Source organism: Lagopus muta, chromosome 19, assembly GCF_023343835.1.
Source record: "Lagopus muta isolate bLagMut1 chromosome 19, bLagMut1 primary, whole genome shotgun sequence".
Lineage (NCBI taxonomy): Eukaryota > Metazoa > Chordata > Aves > Galliformes > Phasianidae > Lagopus > Lagopus muta.
The window spans coordinates 2,405,954-2,427,828 of NC_064451.1; the positions used below are offsets into that span (position 1 = coordinate 2,405,954).

Consider the following 21,875-nt stretch of genomic DNA (forward strand, 5'->3'; position numbering starts at 1 on the left):
AGGTTCATCTTCTGAGAAGTGGGAGTGTGACCCCAACCAGTGCAGCATTGGTCATTGCAGCAGGGAGCGGGGCGTCCCCCAGCACACCCACAGCAGAACAGGGGCACAGAGGTGGTCACAGCCTGCTATGTGGGCACCAGTGAGCATGCAGGGCTGGGGGTTCACAGATTGCAAGATGCAGTCGCCTGATTTTAGAATCTTTGACGTAGTTATCTGTGGTATGCAGCTGGCCTCCTGCCTTTGAGTCTTGTCAGTATCATCTTTTTCCAACGAGGATCAAGGAATCCCTATAGAGGTAATGAGCTGAAGTATCTACAAGCAATCTTTCTTCCACATCCTTAATAACTGTGCAATGAGCTTTAACAAAAGGGTTTTATCACTCTCTTATGCTCCCAATGTCTTTAATAGTGTTATCATCAGTTACATCAGAAAAACCCAGACCGCTTCACAGATGCTGGCAAACAAGCTTTTCAGGAAAGGATATTCAAATATTTTAATTTGTAATATCCATTTTGCCTTATTAAACGTGCTGGGTATGCAGGTGCACTGAAGCAACCCATGGGCACGCGCTCTGTGGGCTGGCAAGGACTGGGAAAAAATTCTAAGGGCTGAAACGAGATGATTTAAGTTTCTGTTCAAAGTGTCCAACCTCCATGAAGAGGGTGTTTATCCATCAGCGCTGTGTCTAGTAGACCATAGCTAAAAGAGACCTTTTACACTTTGCTCACACGCAGATCATTTCAGTGTGCACTTACTTCTCTTTCCAATTCAGGCTCTGAAGTACTTGGATTATATTTTTACGGGTGTCTTTACCTTCGAGATGGTGATCAAGGTAAGAGTCTTTCCACACAAATGTTCACCTCGCCTATCAGATTCACACTCTTCTATTTCTGGGAACCTGCAGGGAGAGGGTGGAGTGCAGCAGAGCTTGCTGGGGGTGTTGGTGATGAAAAGCTTTAAATCAGGAGCAGCATTCAGAAGTAGCCAATACGTAACAGATGCTTCTCTGTAGCCGCCTTCCTCATTCTTTTCAGTCTCACATTTCACAGAGGAAAATAAAGATATCTTTAGTAGCTGTGGTTGTGTAAGAGGCTGAGAAAGGTGGGTGCACGATGCAGAAATGTCTGTGTGTGGCTCAGGACTCAGCAGCTGATGAACCTCACTGAGACACGTCTGCTTCTTCCATTTTCTTTTGATGCTGATCAGGAATATCTGTAGCAGTGATGCTTGGTTTGTCGAGTTTCACGTTGAGCATTTAAATTAGAAGATCCTTAGCAGCATTTAAGGAAGAATCAGGCTCATGCACAAGCAAGTAAGGCTGCACAGTGAGCAGCATCCTTTAGCAAGTGATCCAGAGTGGAAGTTTTCTTTGCTGCATTTGGCTGTGGGTCTTCTCATCCCCTCTTTGTATTTCATTATAACCTCCTATTCCCAGCATTAATTCCTACTAAGCTGGTAGGACTGAGGTAGTATAAAATTAAACTATTATCACACACAGATGTCTGTTCGTATAAATTAATGTGCATCTATGAAAAGAATTTATACAACAGTTAGTGTGGTTTTCTGGCATGCATTTGGTTATAGTTATTGGCTTCAAATTTGGCTGTGACAGAGCTCTTTGTGTGCTTATAGAGATACACAGCATGACTCAGTATCTCAACATTGCCCAGCTGGTGCCAAACCTAGAAGGGTTTGTGAAGGGTCGTTGGTCGAGGTTCCTCTGTGCCTCATTAACTTTAATTCGATATTTGTTTTGCTGAAACTCATTCTTGGGATGTGTTTTCTCCTAAGATGATTGACCTGGGGCTGTTACTCCACCCTGGCTCCTATTTCCGTGACCTGTGGAACATCTTGGACTTCATTGTGGTCAGTGGGGCCTTGGTGGCATTTGCCTTCTCGTAAGTACATTTTTCTTATCACCCAGGTTTCTAAGGGGATAAACTGCAGACGAGGCAGGAGCATGGTGCATGGCCAGCTCAGGTGCAGTGTTTGTGAATCAGTTCCTCAGAAAAATGTCCGGTTTTTGCTCTTCATCATCTTACAGCTGGGTGGAAAAAGATCTACATTCGATCTCTTGAAAATGCTCCCAGCCTTGGAGTGAGTTTATTTGCTGTTCCTTCAAAGGTTGAGCCAAGACGTTGGGGACCTTCTGGCCACCTTCTTTTCAAGCAAGCATCACAACGCTTTGTGGCAGTCTTCTCTCTTCAGGCAATCGTTTTAAAAATTGTCATTGCAATGAAAAAATAGTTGATAAATGGAGCTGAGAGCTCAGTGAACTTCTTACAGAACATTATTCCTAGAGTTATGGATACTTATGATTCACATTTATGATTCATATACCTTGGTATTTCTGCCCTCCTCTCTCATTCAGCGTATTTGTATTTCCAGAGAGTTTCCTTTTACTGCTAATAGCTCCCTCTATTTATGACATTAAATAAGGTTCCGTGTGCTTCTTTAGTGTCATAAAGGGTTTTATGCAACAAACGCAGATAATTTGTTTTTATAAAATGAAGATTAGCTCTTAGTTGGAACATTTTTTTTCTCAGAACAGACCATAGGAAGAGCCATGCAGGTTCCTCAGAATTTGGGGAGCTCACAGTTGGATGGCAGAAAGAAATTTACCCCCCTGTATTTCTGGGACACAGCGTCACTGCGGTGCAGAAATTTTTCTGAGAAGTTCTGAAGCTTGACCAGGAAGTAGGCTTTGAGAATTGGCCAGTATAATTTTCTGCTAAATTAGACTTGAATAATTACAGTGAACGATTAGCAGCCCATGTCCAAAATCCACTCACCTGTTTGTTGACACGATGATTAGTGAAGATGAAGAAATTAGCAGTGTTTTACTTGCTAATGAGAAAACCCATTCACCTTTGTCAGGCAGCTGTGGAAGCGTGTCTTGCTTCCTTCAGGCTGATGGTAATTTTTGGGCAGATGGCCATATCTGCTGCTCCTCTGACATGCTTACGTGTTGCTACCAGCATAAAAGGATACTGGGATCTTTCTGGTAATGTTGGTCTGGAATATTTCCCAGGAGGTTTTCATTTTCTGAAGTGTCAAGATCCCCTGCGCATGAGAGCTGTAACATCTGTGTTTTAGATCGTTGTTCTTCATAGTGAATGCTGGATAAAAAAAGTGTCTACAGTGATTGGACTCATGCAAGCAGTAGATGAACAGGACATGGAATTTCTGGAATGATTTGTGAACCAGTTGAGGAGCAGCATTTCTCAGTTACCAAGTAGAATGTATTAAAGACAGAACAGAAAAAGCAGACCTAAAGTCATGTGCACAAATTCTTCAATCCTAAGCTGGTATTTGAGAGCAATATTTTCAATAGAGATACTGGGGTTTGGGCTTTCTGTGCCCAATCCTGTGCTACATATTTATTTTGATCTGGGAAAAAGTTTTGCCCAGTAAAAGTATGTTGAGAGGGGGCTGCCATCTCATCCCTTGTTAGAGACTTTGCCACTGTTGATTATCACTCATCTCCTCTCAAAAAAAAGATTTCTCTGTTTTAAGGTAGGCTGTTTTGAGATATAAAGGCTGAAGAGAGAAATAAATGTTAAATAATATTAGTCACAGGTACGTAGGTTGCTCTGAAAGTAATGCCTCCTACCTGTTCTTATGGAAACTGCAACACATACAAAGAGCACGATAACACTGTTTGATATAACAAATTCTCAGCTATGAAACCCTGTTTTTCAACATGTTCACCATTGGTTACACATTTACACCAGCAATGAGCAATGTCAATGAACAATCTGCGCCAGCAGAGGTGACGCCCTGTTTCACAGTTGCTATGATGGAATCATTCCAAGGAAAACGTTGCCCATATGATCCATCTTTCATCAGCCCAAACAGATGGAAGTCAGAAGGCACCAAATCAGTGGACGTGGTGGGACAGTCCTGCAAAGATTGACAGTGTGCTGCATGGTCTTCAAACTGGTATGGGGCCTGGTGTTATCATGTTGCAAGAGGAAGGCTGTCTTCTTCTCTGGCCTGACCCTAGAAGTTTGAGCCTTCAGCTTAGTCAGCATTGCAATGTAATGGACAGAGGTGATGGTTTGTCTGCGTCCCAGAAAATCCTGAAGAATCACACCTTCCCTATCCCAAAAGACAGCGCACATCACTTCACCTTCTGAGGGTTGTGCCTTGAGCTTTTCCTTCAGTGCTGAATTCATGTTGCAGCTCCACGATTGCAGTTTTGCCTGCAGTAGTGATGACATCATGTCTTGTCACTGGTAATCGTGTGATGCAGGAAACAGTCAACCTTCAACCTTACACCAGTTCAATAGGACCTGACAAACTTGCATGAAGTCTTATTTCTGTTCCTACATGAGCATTTGTGGGACCCATCTGGCACAGACTTTGTAACATTCCAATGCTGTCACCACCATTTCCAGTGCATTGGAGCTGATATTCTGTACACAGTTACCTGCTGATTCGATCTGCTGATTCGCACAGATGAGCTGATCCAAGTGTTCTTCATTTTGCGGAGTGAGGGCCGTGCATGGCTGTCTGGAACGTGGCTCATCGCCATGCTGAAACACGCCACCCTCCTCTCACTGTGCTGACGCCTGCAGTTTGGTCTCCGTAAACATTCCGCAAGTCTTGAGGAGTGCCAACCAGTGTCAATTTTTTCTGCATGGAGGAATTCAGTTGCCCCCCTTTGCTTCAGTGTCGGACACCATTCTGTCAGACTGCCCCTCTGCTGCCATCAGTTGCACAGCAACAAAAAGCAATGGAATGTTGGTGAGATGTTTCAGCCTCTACTGCTGTACCACTAACGTCTGCCTACGACGCCGTGGGACAATGTAATAAAACAGGAGGCGTTACTTTTAGAGCACCCCTCATACTGGCATGCATAGCATGCATACCCAGTTCTGTGTTTCACTGAGATTTTCCCTTTTTTCATTAGGAATTCAAACATTATAGACAGACTGGGGAAGGGGTAGTGGGTAAATTCTTCTGAGCCGTAAGAGCATACATCAGGGTTTGCCTCTAAAATGTTTTCTCTTCAAAAAGATTTTATTTTGGACAAGTTATGCATTAGAATGAATAATTTTTTTATCCTTCCGAGTCTTTTTGTGCTCAGGTTTCCCATTGCTCACATTGGACCATGAATATCTAACAACCCCTCATCGGCTTTTAAATAAATTACTTGTACATCCCCTGACTGTGCTTCATAACAGCGTGCCCCAAGCTGTTTCTATTTTACATGCTCTTTGAGCAATTATTGAACAGGGATTTACAAAAGTGAATGCATAAAACCTGTCTGCCTATTTACTACCTTCCAGATTAAAGTGAGTCAAACCTATTTCTGAGGCTTGGAAAAATTTGAATTTCTTCTGTGATTTTTATTGTGATTGTAACTGCTGCTACGTGCCCATATTTCAGCTGGCAGGGAGAGTGCTGACATAGAACTGAGAGAACCCTTCTGCTATCTCTGCTCTCATCTGAAAGCAGGAAATCCAGTCATTCATGGGGAGATGGCTCGCTCTCTGCTCCTGCTGCCCAGTTATGAATACTAACAAGTATCAGACAGTTCAGATGAAGTTTGGATGGATAGCAAGCTCCTTAGCTCAACTGTGCTGTTTGGTTAAGCCAAACAGATGCACTGACCCTGCTGGATTTTAGTAATCCTGAAAATGAGCTTCTGGGGAATGAACTGGGTGATTTTCATTGTTTTGTTAGTGGGTTTTTGCAAAGACCAGAGTCCTGTCACCCATCGCTGATGTCGCTGTAGAAATGTACTTAATGTAGCTGTTAGTAGTTTCTGTTTGTGATCTCCATTCAGATGGTGTGAGTTAATTTGTTCTTGACCCGGTGGGTGTCCAGTCAAGGTGATGTGATGTGTCTCTGAAAACCTAGGAAAAACAGACCTGCCTCTATCTGGAATATTGCAACAGACTGTTTATGTAGCCATATGAGATGGCATCAGTCACTGCTGCGAGGTGCATGATGTTCAACTCCGTCTTTCAAACCAGCCTTTCTGCCTGCAGCTTTTGAAGATGCTTTGCTGTAGTTTAAACATTTTTGAAAGCAAGATCCCCGGTGAGATGCTGGAAAGACTAATAATACTGATGATAAAAAATAATGATAATGATGTCCTCCGTTTAGCAATGCATTTCAAGGGGAAATACTTTTCTTTTTCTGGAGATAAATTTGCCACAAACACACAGACATGTTTTAGTCTTTAGGGAAACAGAAGCAGAGGAGCTTAAAGCAAGCTAGTAAATATGTCATCCAAATTTACCAGCCCTAGGTGTAAAGCCCACTTGTTCCACAGAAATAGCTGATGAATAGGAGCAGAGAGATTGCATTTTTCCATTTTTGGCACTGGAAGGGTGGCTGAGACACAGAGAGTTTCACACTACTCCCTGAAAAATCAGATGATGTTTGCCAAACAGCCAAAGATACAACCTCCAAAGTGTCAGAGGGATTAAGGTGCATTTGCCCTGCCTACTTATAGAATCACAGTATCATTAAGGTTGGAAAAGGCCTCTAGGATCATCTAGTCCAACTGCCTACCTATCACCAACGCTGCCCGTTAAGCCCTGTCTCTAAGTACCACGTCTAGAAGGGCTGAAGCTCTGGGGGATGTGTGGGTATGGCTGCACAGCCATTCTGTTGCTTTCTTGTGTGTTTATTTTTACGACAGTGACTCGATGGGAGTGGGATGGGACTGGCTTCTCTGCCAACACGTGTCTGCAGTTGCATGGGGTGCACTGTATAGCCTTATGTTTGTCATTGACTCTGCTCTTTCTTTGTCTTCTTCTTGCTGGAATCTCTCTCTAGGAGTTTCATGGGGTAATATGTTATTCCTGTATCTTGTTGCACTGTTATGCCTGTCAAATGTGTGTACACACACTTACCACTGTGGAAATGGTCCATGTTACACCCATCGCATCGACCCCTCTGTCACATTATTCAGTGAAAAGTTATCTTAACATTGTCTAACCCTTAACAGCTCTCATTCATTCCAGTTTCCTTTAACCACAGGATAAAAGCAGGTTAGAAAGCCAGGTGACAGGTGCTGCGTTTGATCAGAATGTCAGCAACTACAGTAGATCAGCATCAGAAATACTTGAGGGCACCATGAGGGCTGCATTGCTGATGTGTGAGTTCAGAAAGATTGTTATTTCCTAATTGAAAAGGAGTGGTTTTGCTCTTGGAAAGCAAGTGCTGGATCTAAAGCAGCTTTAGGTCTCCAGCTCTGGTGACACAGCCTGGCCCTGCCTGACCTGAAAAGAGTGGGAGAGATCCTGAGAGGACAGGAGGTGCGATTTTCAAAGGAGGAGGTGTGAAAAGTGACACTTAGGCATCTGCAGGGGCTGTTTGGTTGGTGGCATTGAGCAGCTTTCCCTTGGGGACGGCAGGGGACACAGAGGGACCTGCAGTCACAGCACAGCCCTGGGCCAGCAGTGGGGTTCGCTCCCCTGCAGCACACCAGGAGGGCTCTTTGAGGCCCCAACTCCGGCTGCTCGTTTCTTCCTTCCTTCTCCCTGAGACACAGAAGGCAGCTCTGAGCTCAGGCAGGGCAGGGTGACCTCCTTTCCTCCTCACTGGGGCATCCATGCTGCCTTGGAGACTCCAGGTAGCTGCTCCAGGAAAACCATACTGGCTAATGCAACCAGGACTGACATAAGTTTTGGTTTTATTTTTTTTCTTCCTTTTCTTCCTTCCTGTTTCCCTCCCCCTACAGGTCACTGGGTCTGTTTGCTGTCTTTCTCTTGCTTGCTCTTCCATAGTTCTTGCAAATTTGGTAGTTTTTACAGATCTTTTCCTTCCGTACCCATTTAGTTTTGTGGTGACATATGTGTAGGTGTGACTGCTCTGGTCAAATGTGTGCTTGCAAGCCCCTTTTGACAGAATTTTAGTTCCATCTGGACCTTTTCTTTTGGGATTTGTGGCTTTTGTACTGGCGTAGTGAAAAAAACCATCATGGTCCAGATAACTCTTGAACACAGCAAAACCATTTCTTCAGGTTCTATTTGGCTGAAATAGTTGCAAATTACATTTAATCAAAATGCAGTTTGCAGTGCTCTGACTCTGAGCACCAGTCCTTCAGAAAAGCCTTCTCTTATGGTAAAGCTCTTAGTGACAAGAAGTAAGATTCTTCAGGATCCTCCATATGACTTAGATCATAAATCCCATTAACATTTAATCAGCTCATACTCTTAATTTGCTTGGGTGTCTGAAAGCAAGAAAAATAAAAATCAACCCTTCTTAGTGTTCTTCGTTCAGGGAGAAGGAATTTCTTAGGGCTGAAGCTGTCTCCCTTCACTTCCCAGCTCTCAGGGCAGTCTGCACACACTTCCTTGGGTGAGGAAAAAGCCACTTAATCCATCATGCAGCAAAGAGGAAGGACTTGCTGTCACCAGAAGGTTGGGTTAACCATCCCCCCAGTATTAAATCCACAGAGGTCATTGCTCCGTGCCTGGGGCCAGCCCTTTAATACCTGAGATGGCTCCTTCAGAGCCAAGAATTATCTCTGTTCCCATCTCAGGCTTCACTTTCCTGAGGCCTTACTGCTGCAATTGTTATTTGGCACAAATAAACAGCAGCACAGCAAATAGGATTTCAGATCTCCTGGATCAGGAATGCTGGGAAGATACAGGATGGGAATTTGCTGTGGTTCAGCCTTGAGCCAGTTGAGGACTGTCAAGGTTCAGTTGCTACCTGCGAGAGGCGATGCTGCTAAGCTGGGCTGTGAGTGTATTCACAAACCAGAAATGTGGCTACAAACCGAAGATTTAATATATTTCTGGACCAAGGTGTCCCTTCCTCTTCCTATGTGCTTTTTCTTTTCTCCTGCTGCCCCTCAACCCTCTCTCCTTTGCTTTTCTCTCACTCCTGCATCCCCCAGCTCCTACTTCTTCACTGCCTTCTGCTCTGCTGCTTGCTCAATAGCAGTTGGTGATTTGAAAGCAAGTATGCAAAGCTGAACATGGAGTAAGTCTTCATTTATCTTCAGACTTAAAGGGAAAACCAGCTTAACTATGCTGTCCGTCTGCTTCATGCAGACCAGATTAAAGGGTCTCTGATACAAATTGAAAAAATACTCCTTTTAAATATGTAATGGCTCTTTTGCAGTATGAAATCAGTCCTGTAACTCCATGAGCATTAGCACAGCCACATGGACACAAGCCCTGCGAGCAGGCAGCTTCCATCTGCTGCTGCTGCTGCTGAAATGGCCCTAAAACAGCCCTGAGAGACTGGGAGGGAGAGAGCGGGTAAATCTCCATTCCTTTCTTCCTCCTCTCCATTCCTTCTAAATCACGTGCTGAGGCAGGTTATATTCTATGTAGAGATCATCAGGACAAAACCTATAGCCCTCCAAAAATAACTTATGTCTGACTTCTAATTGTGTTTCAGGACAGCAGCAGTTACAGATAACTGTGAAAAAAAGCCTGGATGTGCCACAGGAATGTGTGTTTCTAGGCTGCAGAGTCTGGCCCAGTATTTGTACTGAGTAACAGAGTGTTGGTGTTGAATTTCTGGTCTGTTAGAAGTGGCCAGATTGCAAAAAGCCACTCGGCAGGGCTCAGAAATGTCAGTTTCCCACAAAAGGAGGTCATTTCTTCCCAGTCTCCGTGCCTCTCCAGCACGGTGCAGAAGGCTGGCTGCTAACAGGCTGTGGGTAGGCTTTGCAGCTCACTCCTTGTGCACACTGTGAGGGGTCTCTGGTGTTGTTTGTGTTTGTATTGCTTTCCTGGTAGACAAACTTTGTTAGCAAGCTGAAGACTAGCGTAGGTATATCAGCATCTGCTCAACATGTTGTTCATTCCCACCTGTGTTACCCCGGCTCAGCCTCAGACCCAAACCTCCAGTCATGAATTAAACTCTGTTAAAGATTTCCATCCCATTTTCACTTCATACTAAATGAAGGAGAATGCCTTTTTTGTTTTGTTTTGTTTTGCAGTTGGATTGGAAGAATATGTAACCGTGTGGGGAGGGAAATAATTCTTTTCCGTTCATTTTGGAAGTGCACGAGAAAAGTAGCTCCTTTCTCCCCCTAGTTCCTCTTTGTGGTGACAGGAGTAATGGCCTCATGTCATGCACACACAAGAACTAAAAAAATAGTCTGACTTACAGCACCTGCATGCATAAGTGGGGAGTTGCCCTGGTGCTGTTCCAGGCATGTAATATGCCATCATATTGCATGGTCCAGCATGGGTTTGGTAGCATGTCTTCCAAAAGAGACCTGAGGGCAGGATTGTGGGCACACAGAACAGCTCTGGTCCTGAGCACAGCACTGCCTCTCACCAAAGAGTGTCCACTGATCACTGCCTGCTGGTCCCAACACAGCTTCCCTGCTAGAAAGGTACCAGGAGCACACAGAAATGTCCTCCTGTCTTCCCAAGCTGCCTGGGGCAGGGTGAGCAGCCAGTGTGACCTTCTCACTTTTGAAGTGAGCCTCCCAATGGCATCAGCCCATATGTGCTGCCCAGCTGTGAGCGCTGCCAGAGGAGAGCTGGGGTAGGAAGGCCACTGGTTCCTTGGGGACGCTTAGAAGTAAGGTGGGAAGTGCTGGAGAGCACGGGAGGCTGAGTCTGGCAGTGTCCATGTGCTGTCCCAGCTTCCCTCCACACATCACAAGTGAGCGGTCGCCTGCAGCCCTCTGCATCCAAGGGGAGGATGGCACCAAAACGTGACACCCCTGGGTAGCACTGGGTGGTTTGCTAATGTCCTGAGGACCAAACTGTTCCCTCTGTTGTTCTTGTGCCTTTCATACCTTGCAGAGGAACCAAAGGCAAGGACATCAACACGATCAAGTCGCTGCGGGTTCTGCGGGTCCTGCGACCACTGAAGACCATAAAACGGCTGCCAAAACTAAAGGTTAGAGAGCAAACAACCCCAAAGCTTGCTTTCTCTGGAGGTCTGCGGCAGATCTGAGTGGAAGCTGATGGAGTTAACTTCATCTGAGCTAATTTTGTTTCTTTTATTTTGTTGCAATTCGTCTCCTTGCCAGATCTACAAAAATAGCCATGCAGATGTTTGGCAAATGTCAGACACTTGTTAATTTTGCAAACATTGGACGCAGTTTGTGAATTATTGTGAAGCCACATAAAAATCAAACTTCTAAAAAAAGAAAGGCAAAAAAAAGTTGCACGTAAATTAAATTACTGTTTGCACATGTGATGCTCCTAGAAATGATGCACCAGAAAATAGGTTTTCTGTAGTCTATTTGAAGAGAAATGGCATTGCTGTGGGAGGAGTTCTAATCTGTTCATCTCTTCTATTAAAGAATGTATGGTGTGGGGTTTTAGAGCTGTACCCTTTCATCTCCAGAACGCTAAGCTGCAAAGTGAAATAAACGTAATGTCTGGTGATTACTTATTCAGCACCATCTGAAGAATGCTTTGAGATGGAGCCAGTCCTGGAAGGACAGTGGAAGATGTTACAAAATTTAATCATTTCTGCATTTTGGAATTCTGGAATATCTATTATAGAACGTCTTCACGTCTCATTAGTGCTTTCAGGCTGTTTCCTCTGAGAGATGGGGGAGAAATGAAGGATGCTTCTGCAGTGGTGAAACAACGTCTGACGATTCCTGTTTTCACATAGTGCTACATAAAAATTAGAGTTACTTATTATACAGATTTGCCTTTGTCCTTACCCGCAATTCATGCCTAAATAATTTTCATTTCATGCATTTTCATGTGCACTAAATTTACCTCCCGAGATAAGGAAGCGTGGTGGTGAACAATGTAGAAAATGCTCTTTATTTGTTTGGAAATCTGAAATGCACAATGCTTGGGTCATGCAGCAGTCAAGAGCAGCTCTGTCTTACTGCCGATTGCAAAGCGTTCGCTCTCTGTTGAATGACTTCCTTACTTCCAAGTCATTTTACAGAGTAATTTTACCATTTCTAAAGAAGTATTCAGAAATCTTTGTGAAGCAGAAGTCAGATTCACATGGCTTGTCTTCAGAACTCTTTTCCATTTTTTTCCTGGATGAGATCTTGTACACAACAATCAGCAAGATTAATAGAGTGATTAGAGATACTTCCAGTGTTTTAATTTTGGGTTTCTGTGTTGCATTAGGAGCATAATTCTGGGAATTATTCACTTCCATTCAGAGAAACAGAAACAGCATAGTACAAGCCCTGTGCTCAGGCAGCAGCACAGCTCCATTTCTGTAATTATGACAAACTCCTCAGACTCAAATGAAGTTGCAAATCACTTGTAACAATGAATCGGTGACTAATAACCAAAAAATGGATGTATGAGAAGTTATTCACAGAGAGTTCAGAAGTGACACATGCTCACTAGGTTATTCATACTTAATTTTGATAGACACTTCACTGCTGTTCAGAGGATTTGGTTGTTTTGCATCTGGTGTGTTTTCCTTATTATCCAAACAGTTCACATAACGGCCAATGAGTGGCAGATTTCATGAGTTTTTTCCCAATCCATTACGGATGGTCGTTTTTCATTTCATTATTTGCCATGGGAATATTAGCTTAGGGCTGGTATTTCTTGATTTTGTGGGCAGCACCAAAAAAAAAACCAACTTAGTGGCACGCCAAACCCATCAAGCGAACAGAAGTTGTTGGGAGCCAATGTTTTCTCCTACCAAACAGTCGGTGTGCAAGCCAATGGAAGCACACATGGGTTTAGCTGTTGAGTAACTGCTCTCCCGTGTGGGCCAATGCCAGATGCCAGGGTAATGCACTTTGCCTTTCTTCTGGCCCCTTGACCTCGTTGTCTTCTTGTCCCCAGGCTGTCTTTGACTGCGTGGTGAATTCCCTGAAGAACGTCCTCAACATCCTCATTGTTTATATGCTCTTCATGTTCATCTTTGCTGTCATTGCTGTGCAGCTCTTCAAAGGCAGATTCTTCTATTGCACCGATGAGTCGAAAGAGCTGGAGAAGGATTGCAGGTATGGCAGGATCAGGGGCTGTGGGTTCCCATGGCTGCATCACTTGGGCTCGGTGAGGGCTCCTGTAAGGAGAGAGACTTCTTAGAGGTGAATTTTCCCTTTTGCTTTTTTTGTATGACTTCTCCATTCCTACTCTTAGCTAGCAAGTGATTACTCAAGTGGCTAATGGTTTAGGGGAAAAGGTTCCTTCTTCCATTTAGGACTGGGTATGAATTCAAGATAAAGCACAGAAGTGGTTTGGAAGGGGTGGCATGATTACTCTTTCTACCTGCTGCCTTTATCCTCAGAGCTTGCACAAATTAAGAGAACAGAATGAATAAATAATCAAAAGAGAATCAGTAGAGAGTTAAAGATCTCCAGTTAGCTAGGAAAAGGGACTGCATTTGACTGTTATAAAAGCTCTATCATACTTTATCCTTTGCAGCAGACTGTGGAGGTGCTTGCTCCCCCTATGGATGTTTTCCTTGGCCCCCAAGACAAGCACTGTCTCTTTCTGCTCACCTGCATCACTCTCTGCTGCCATCCACATACCATAGGGCTCTCCATGCAGCTCTGCTTTGCAGCAAAGCGGATGCATTGCAGAAAAGTTGCAATTATAGAAGAATTAAGGGTGGAGGAGAACTCTCCAGATATTGAGTCTGAACCTCTGACACTCAAATCAGGGCCAAAAGTTAGATACAGCTTTCAAGTAGGAATCAAAGACTGCTCCCCATCAGTCAGCACAGTTTTCTGTGAGGTCAGACATTTTGGGGGTCACCATGCTGTTAGCTGCCAGCTTTGCCCAATGCACTGTAGAGGTTTATTTCCTTCTTAAAGCTCAGGCTTGGTCCTAAGGCTCCTCTAGCCTTTACTTATATTACCTACGTTTTAACAACTTGACCAAGTGGGAGGTGTCCCTTCTCATGGCAGAGGTTGGAACTAGAAGGGCTTTAAGGTCCCTTCCAACCCAAACCATTCTGGGATTCTACAAACGTTGGGGCTGTTTCTTGGCTCTGTATGGCTGGAGTCTGTTACCAGGGCTTTCCAATGCTCTCACTGAGTTATAGCACGACTGATTTGGTTTAATTCTCCCATTTGATCTGAATCTCTGTTGTTCCTAGGGGTCAGTACCTTGACTATGAAAAAAATGAGGTGGAGGCGCAGCCCAGAGAATGGAAAAAATACGAGTTCCATTACGACAACGTGCTGTGGGCTCTGCTGACACTTTTCACTGTCTCCACAGGAGAAGGGTGGCCAACGTGAGTACATGGGGCAGGCAGGGACCTCCAGCTTTTGGTCAGAGGTAGCAGCAGCGTTCTGTGGCTCAGGGACATGTACAGAACAAGTGGCGTGGGAAAGAAGAATAGTCAGCCAAGATTTAACTTTCCCTGGCATGAAAATAGAATGAGTCAGTGAGAAGCGTTCTCAGTACACTGATGCTTAGGCATTTTTCTCTTGGACATGCACGCCTTCCTTAGGTGCACAATTTATCATGGAGATGTAAGAAAAGGAGGGGGAAAAGTATTGCGCTCAAGCTGAACGTGTGTTGGATATTTGAGCCCCCAGACTGTATGTATTGTTCAAGATATGACTTTATTTTGGCAGACATTTCTGCTGGGACACACAGATTCATGATTAGGGATCTCTATGTGGCCAGACTTTGCTGTCCTCCACATTCAGCTATTCAGTGAAATAAAGATTAAACCAGCATCAGTCTCAACTCTTCAAACCCTTACCTTCCCCTGGGTACTCGAAGGCCATCAATACCTTTTTTTCCACTCTTATTTCATTCATATTGACCAGAGCAGAAGAGAAGCCAGATCTATCTATATCCTCTCCCCTCCCTTGCTCGGGGTGGATATGTGGATCTGTGCGTAGTAAATTGCCACCATTCATCAGAATGTTGGAAACAGAGAGGGTTTCCCTAAAAATATCCTCAAGGAAAACTTCTTCCTAATCACAGTGATGGAAACAGGTTTGACCTGAGCATATGTGGAAAACCCTCCATGCAAGTGAAGGCCGGTGAATGACTATCACAGTATCATTGGTGCTTCACAGTGATTTCATTGACTTTTCTTCTCTCTTTGCGCTTGCTTGCAGTGTGCTGAAGCACTCAGTGGATGCTACCTACGAGGAACAGGGTCCCAGCCCTGGCTACCGAATGGAAATGTCTATCTTTTACGTGGTGTATTTTGTTGTCTTCCCTTTTTTCTTTGTGAACATCTTTGTGGCGTTAATCATAATCACCTTCCAAGAGCAAGGAGATAAAGTGATGTCAGAATGCAGCCTAGAGAAAAATGAGGTACCCACATCTTCTGGATTGAGCAGCTGCGGGAGGTGGCACCTTGGGGATTCAGAGCACTTTGATGCTGAGGGGACAGCCTCTTCATCCCTGCTGCACCAGGAGGGGCTTTAGAACACGTGGTGTCGTGTGCTGAATGCAAGGCTTAGAGGCTATAGACATCAGTCCCCTTACAGACTTTCACTGACAGGCTTTTGCATAAAGACAAAACCAGGGACAGTCCCCGAATGCTGCACTGTAGCTAGGCAGTGTCCCATATCCCTGTGGATCACACCTCTGCTGCAGAGCGGAGATGGTGCTGGTTCTGAGCTCAAGTGTGTATGTGCAAAAGTGTTTGGCATTTCAGTGGCTGCTCATCAGAAATCAAAGGGAAAGTTGCTGCTGCTCCCCAGTGGAAAGTTGCCCTTACCAGCCTGTTTTTGCTTGGCTCATACAGAGTCCTCCTGCAGCAGCCAAATGATGTCTTAGGAGGAGCGTGAGAACAGCGCAAGCACGTGCAATGCTTTCCTTCTGCACTCTAGCAAGCAGCACTGCTTCCAACAAAGGAACCTTGTTAGATGTGGTCTCGCTGTAGTTAGCAGCAGCTGTGTATTGTTCTTCCACGAGGGTATCCAGTTTCTTCACGAACCCAGGTGGAATTTTAGTATTTGTAAAATCCTTTGTCTGGTCTGCCTGCGGTTCCAAAAAAAACAACCCCTCTTTTCCTTCAAAAACTGTGAAACTGGAACCGAATTTTTGATTAAAAGAGATTGCTTTTAATCAATTCTACAGTGTTTCAACTGTATGTCTGTTTGAACAAGAAGTCCAAAATAAAGTGGAATATTTAGACATGATTTACTCACTTTTTTTTCCAGCTGAGATTTTCGGTATGACAGACTTTGAGGTTTTGAATTTTTATCTCAATCATGCATGAGAAATTGTTTCAGAATTGACACCATTTTAATGCACTTTCCTTCTTGTAGAAATTTTCGACTAGAGATATCTTTGAGGGTTCACCCATTAATATTTGTTGGGTAATTTGTTGGTTGAGTTTGGTTCGCCTTTCAAAGAAGTTATTACCTGGTTGTGTGCTAGAACAGAACTGAGCTTCATAATACTTTTTTAAAACACAAATAGCATCTTCATTAACCCTCAATCTTCTGGAGTTCTTCGTCAGGAGGAATTAGCCAAGTGCTTTCTGAAGTTAGCCCATGAATTCAAAACTCATTTCTTTAAGCAGTAAGGGACTGGGACCTGCTGAGTGATGCAAGGCCATCTCCTAGGTTGTGGGGGGGACTATAATTCTGTGGGGGTTTAGTAGATCCATCAGGGTTGAGAAGTGACCACAATGTGGGGATGATGGGCTGCATTTCACAGTAGTAATCACTACTTGCATCACGTGTAAGAAATGCTTAAAGGTACCATCCTCCAGTAAATGCTCTACTGCCAGCAATGCTCTGACTGATTGAACTGCCAGCCCTTTTTTGTATTCTTTTCACCCCGTTTTTGTTTTGTAGAGGGCCTGCATTGACTTCGCCATAAGTGCCAAGCCGCTGACCCGCTACATGCCTCAGAACAAGCAGTCATTTCAGTACAAGATGTGGAAATTCGTGGTGTCCCCTCCCTTTGAGTATTTTATCATGGTCATGATTGCACTCAATACTATTGTTCTCATGATGAAGGTTAGTGAGCTGTTACTGAATCTTTGCAATTATGGGCTAGAAAACGTGGTGTTTGCTGTAGAGGTTTTGTGCTCGCAACACGAGAGCTGAGTGGGTTGGCAGGGTCAACTATCACTTCTTCCTCATCTTCCTCATGATTTTTAGAGGCCATGTGGGATTGCATCCATCCCCAGAGGGAGGTGGTTTGGTTGTGATGAGGCACGGTGATTGGGAACTAGGCTCTGGAGTTCTGCAGCTCCTGGTTCAGCCTGCACAAAGTGGGTTCACTCCTTGGGGATGCTCTAACTCCTTGCAGTCAGTTGAGTCAGCTGGGAAGGTTTTACTCTGCCATCATAAATGATTCCCAGTAACAGCCTTCCTTCCATCCTCATTTAGTTCTATGATGCTCCAGAAGCATACGAAGAAATGTTGAAATGCCTGAATATTGTCTTTACATCCATGTTTTCAATGGAGTGTGTGCTGAAGATCATTGCCTTTGGTGTGCTGGTATGTGCCTTCCTCATTTGCTTTCAGCTGTTCCCTCTCCACTTAAAACGCTTGTATTTCATGATTTAAAAGCAAGCAAACAACCAAAGGAATTGTCTTGCAAAGAGATGATAACCCCTGTATCTCCCTATCCCCTTGTGTTCTCATTTGACAGAACTATTTCCGAGATGCCTGGAATGTCTTTGACTTTGTAACAGTGTTGGGAAGTATTACTGATATTTTAGTAACAGAGATTGCGGTAAGTACAGTTTGCTCAATATTCTTCATTTACCCACAAAGCTGTACCCTGTCAGGACACTGCCCCTTCTCCCACCAGCCCTACGGTAGCTGAAGTCCTTGGGTGACCTGGCAGCCTGCTTCCATCAGCTCTGCTCTCTGCACAGAGATGCTGTCTGGCCCAAAGACTTTCATGCCAAAAGCTCTGATGAGATTGATGGTGCTGATGACTGTCAGGAAGCAGGCTTTCCTTCTCATTCAGCAAAAGGCTCTGACCCCGAGCTGTTTTTGCCTATTAATGGAAAAATCCTGTTGAATTTAATAGAGGGACAATGTCAGAAGGAGTCTAATGAAAGCTGCTGGCTTGTAGAGTGAGGTGCCTTGCAGGGCATTCCCCAATATCATGTCTGTTTTCTGGGGATCCCAGCCCGTATTGAGCAGGGAGAAGGAGATGAGAGGAGAGAGCACAGGAACGTAAACCCAGCCAGAAGCTCATCAGCCTGCACGGTCTGCCCTGGGGGAACTTTGGTTTCTGTTCCTCACACAAAAGTTCTGCAGGGCAATTACCAATAAAAAAATAAAAATAAGATGTCACTGTACCATCGTATTCGTTGGCCACCTGTCCCCATGTCCTCAGTCTCCCTGCTCAAGAGTCCTGGAGATTACATTAAGTGCACAAACTTGCCATTAAATTCCAGAGGATTTTTCCATAAGGGCAGCAAATAACTGACAGAAGCTTTGGCAATCTGATGTTATCCAGTTTAAAAATGTGCTCCTTTCCTCTCCCAATGCATGCTTTAGTTGATGATGCTATTTCTGTATGTAATGGATTTGAATTTTACCACACTTTTTTCTTCTCAGTTCCTGAGTTTTGCTTATAGAACCTGTTTTGTGTGTGCTAAGTACTGTGGTCGCCAGGCTTCTTTACAGGACATTCAGCTGGTGCTGAAGACCATATTACTGTTTCTGACAAAATATACTATTATCTAACAACACTGGTACAGAAAACACAGGAAAAATAAAGCCTTTTGCTCCCTTTACAAATGGTATTCATTGAACAGTTGACAAATATCATAAACTTTTGCATTACCTTTTGTTCTTAGTACACAGGGTAGAATCATTTAGATCAAGCCACCTCTGAGAGCTTGGAAGATTTGCAGTGCTGTGGGCAGGCACTGAATGCCTGCCTGCATTCTTTCTGCAGTGGAACTTGCTCTGATGATCTCCTGATGGGAACCAAACCTTTGCTTTGGTTTGAAAATCTTGCACGTCAGCCACAGAGATTAATATTTCCTTTCAAACCATCTTTTGGCTGATGTTACCAGGAGGGAAGAGCAGCACAGTGAACTTGAGGCAATGGTATCAGAATTTGGTAAATGCTCCTTTGGGAAGAGAAGGAATAAGAACTAGTGCATAGAAGTTCCCTATCTTCTCCTGGTCTTCAGGCTGGAGGGTAAACGTGCTCCCAAATCCCCATGTGGGCGTCACTGATGCAGTCTTGGTGGTGCTGGAGCAGCTGCATCATCTTCTGCTCTGCACTGGTTTCTCTGATTCTCAGCATCAAGGACTGCAGCGATTCAGGGATGCCTCTAAGAGGAGTAGGAATTATCTCTAAAACAGCAAAATCCAATAGAGTTAGGCTCGCCAGCATCTATACACATTTCTCTTATCCTCCCACGTGATAATTGAGAGTCCTAGTTTGACTCATTATGTCCACCAAGCCAGCCTTGGGGAGGACTACATGATGGAGTTCACCAGAGCATCCAACATGTAGCTGTTCACAACATCTTTCATATAAACCCTGCTGCCTTTCCAGCCCCTTACCTCTCAGTGCTGCCTCTCAGTTAATTAGAGGTTCTAATTAGAGCTCTGCTCTCTCTCTGTCTTGCCTTTCTTCAGCATTTCTGCACAGCCAATGTGTCTCCTGCCCACATGCTTCCCCCTGCAGAGTACCTGGAGGTCCCCTTGCCTTCTTGCTAGACTTGTTTCTCAAAACTTCTTTCATATGGTGCTTCTCTGATCTCTCCCCAGCCCATGCTTGTCTGCAGCAGCACACCCACCTGCACTGAATAACTGCTGTAGCCACCAGTGTGCTATTTTTTAAGCTGTGTGCATCCATCTCTGAGCCTCAGCCAGGGCAATGGGCTGGGAGTTCAAATGCATCGTGAGCAGCGTACTGAAGAGGTATGAGGAAGGAACTTATTTAGCTTAAAGGTGACATTGAAGCACTGAATTGCTGCTGAACTATTCAAGTGAGAACTTGCAGCAGTGCCCCAAAGATTATGTTTATAACACAACTGTTAATGGCAGCAAATAATTGCAGCTTTCAGGCTGATTGTCACAGAGTGCTTGCCTCATCCGGGGGCACATATTGTAGGTAGAACTATATCATGCCCTCCAGTGCCACCCTTCCTCCGCCCCCAGGCCCAAGGATGCTGATGGGACCCAGTCTGGAAGAGGAACAGAAAGATGAGGCAGTGCTGCTCAGGTCCCACAGTAATTAACAGGATGTGCAGCTCTGACCTGTGCCATTTTGGGAAGCCCAAGGTGCCCCAGAGCCGCCTGGGAAGCACAAGCACAATTTTTTGCTGCTTGGAAATACAGCAGCTCTGCACTGTGTCCCAGAGCTGAGAGTCACCAGAGTGATCAGGTCTTTACTGGCCACGACCCAGAGCCACCGCGAGACGCTCTCTTCTCTCCTTGCCTGATAGGCGGCCGTGCAGGTATTGGGGTGGCAGGCAGCCCTGCCCCATGTGTTCACCCTGCAGTTGTCCATTTACATCTCAAGGTTTCTCAGACTGAGGGAAGCCCAGGTGATGGTCAGAACGTTGATGCCACCGGTTACGTGGATCTGTTCCCAAAATAAACAGCGCTTCGCCATCCTTGTGGCGAATCCACAGAATGGTTTGGATTGGAAGAGACCTCTGGAGATCATCTAGTCCCACCCCCTTGCCACGGACAGGAACATCTTTTGATTTTGACGTCAGGCTAGCAAATAGATGCAGGAGCACCGATTTCCTACATGGTGATCTGTATTTTTCCAACTGTAAGTGTCCTCCGAAGCAACTGACCCTGCTCACCTGGGCGGTCTCACCTTGAGAGACTTGGCTTCCACCAGCCTTGCTACGTCGGTACTTTGATCCACTGAAAACTAAAGATAAAAGGAAAAGAAATGTATTGACTAATTGCTTTGTTTTACTTTGGTAACCGTGTCATACGTAATTTACTTTGTGAATGCAGTGGAATATACGTATAATTTTTTTATTTCCTTAGGCAAAAACATGCATGTCAGTTTTTTAGCCCTCTCAGTAACTGAAGTAAAACAGCAAAGAGGTGGCATTAAGGAGAAGCTCTTCCTTGTGGCCACGGCTGGCCCCAGGAAGCCCAAGGGGTGTATGGCAAACTGACATCTATTTCTGTGCCTGGAAATACAAAAAGCGTCGTGAGAAGTGTTTGTGAATTGTCTCCCGATTTGCATTACAGAAAGAAATGCAAATAACGACTGCACTGTCCGTGTTACCTTTAGGATCTCAGAGCCTCTTTTGGTTTGAAGCATTCTTTAATTTATATAATTACCATAAAGATAACACCCCCCCAAAAGCCTGACAGTTTTTTTCCAGTGAAATTTTCAGAGTTTCCTTTTTTGCTTGTCCTGATTACTCATTTTCTCTTTTGTTTCCTGTTTTGTCCTTTATTTTCCTTATCTACCTGCTGAATCACGCCATCCAATCAACATACAATGCGAAAACCATGTCTCCGTCTGTATGTTGTGCACCTGCTGCTCAAAAAAAAAATAATAATTTGTAAATAATCTTGCCAATATCCATCCATGAAAACATCACATATAGGACACGGTTGGTTTCATTGAATTTAAACAATTCTTTAAATTCTCTGCTTTTATTTTCTCTCGTTTTTCTTTGATTTGATTTGTTTTGATGAGATTTCCGATTGCACTGGTGAAAAAGCCTCACTGCAGCGTGCCTCAAAACTGGCTTCTGTTCTGCATCTTCTTCCCCTTGGCTAATTGGTGACGTGAGGCAAATGCAGTTACCAATAGCCCGTTCTCCTCTGTTCGTTACACCCAACACTGATAAAGGGGAGACTTCCACTTGCTTTATTTTCATGGGAAATCAAATGAGGGTGAGAGGAAAGGATGCTTCTGGGTGGCCTGTATGGGAAAGCCTTCCATTTGTAAAGAGTGGCACCAAATTCAGTTCTCAGAAGCTGTTGTTGTTTTCCTTTGGATGAGATGCATTGAGTAGAATGTCAGAGAGGACGGCCTTGCAAGTATTTCTAAGCCTGTGGTTATTGTAAGGCACAAAAAAAGAGAATTATTAAAGCCGTT

At 44.4% G+C, this 21,875-nt stretch overlaps 1 protein-coding gene across 14 annotated transcripts in view; it reads left to right on the forward strand.

The window, feature by feature from the left end:
* CACNA1B (calcium voltage-gated channel subunit alpha1 B) overlaps nucleotides 1-21,875 on the forward strand; it is a 264,962-nt gene that overhangs the window by 202,799 nt on the left and 40,288 nt on the right. For all 14 annotated transcript variants that reach the window (XM_048966416.1, XM_048966420.1, XM_048966419.1 and 11 more), the window contains 9 exons: nucleotides 773-832; nucleotides 1,792-1,898; nucleotides 10,743-10,839; nucleotides 12,726-12,886; nucleotides 13,987-14,124; nucleotides 14,966-15,167; nucleotides 16,664-16,828; nucleotides 17,204-17,314; nucleotides 17,469-17,552. In XM_048966416.1, the coding sequence (XP_048822373.1) occupies nucleotides 773-832; nucleotides 1,792-1,898; nucleotides 10,743-10,839; nucleotides 12,726-12,886; nucleotides 13,987-14,124; nucleotides 14,966-15,167; nucleotides 16,664-16,828; nucleotides 17,204-17,314; nucleotides 17,469-17,552 (1,125 nt within the window). The remainder of the gene's footprint in view (nucleotides 1-772; nucleotides 833-1,791; nucleotides 1,899-10,742; nucleotides 10,840-12,725; nucleotides 12,887-13,986; nucleotides 14,125-14,965; nucleotides 15,168-16,663; nucleotides 16,829-17,203; nucleotides 17,315-17,468; nucleotides 17,553-21,875) is intronic.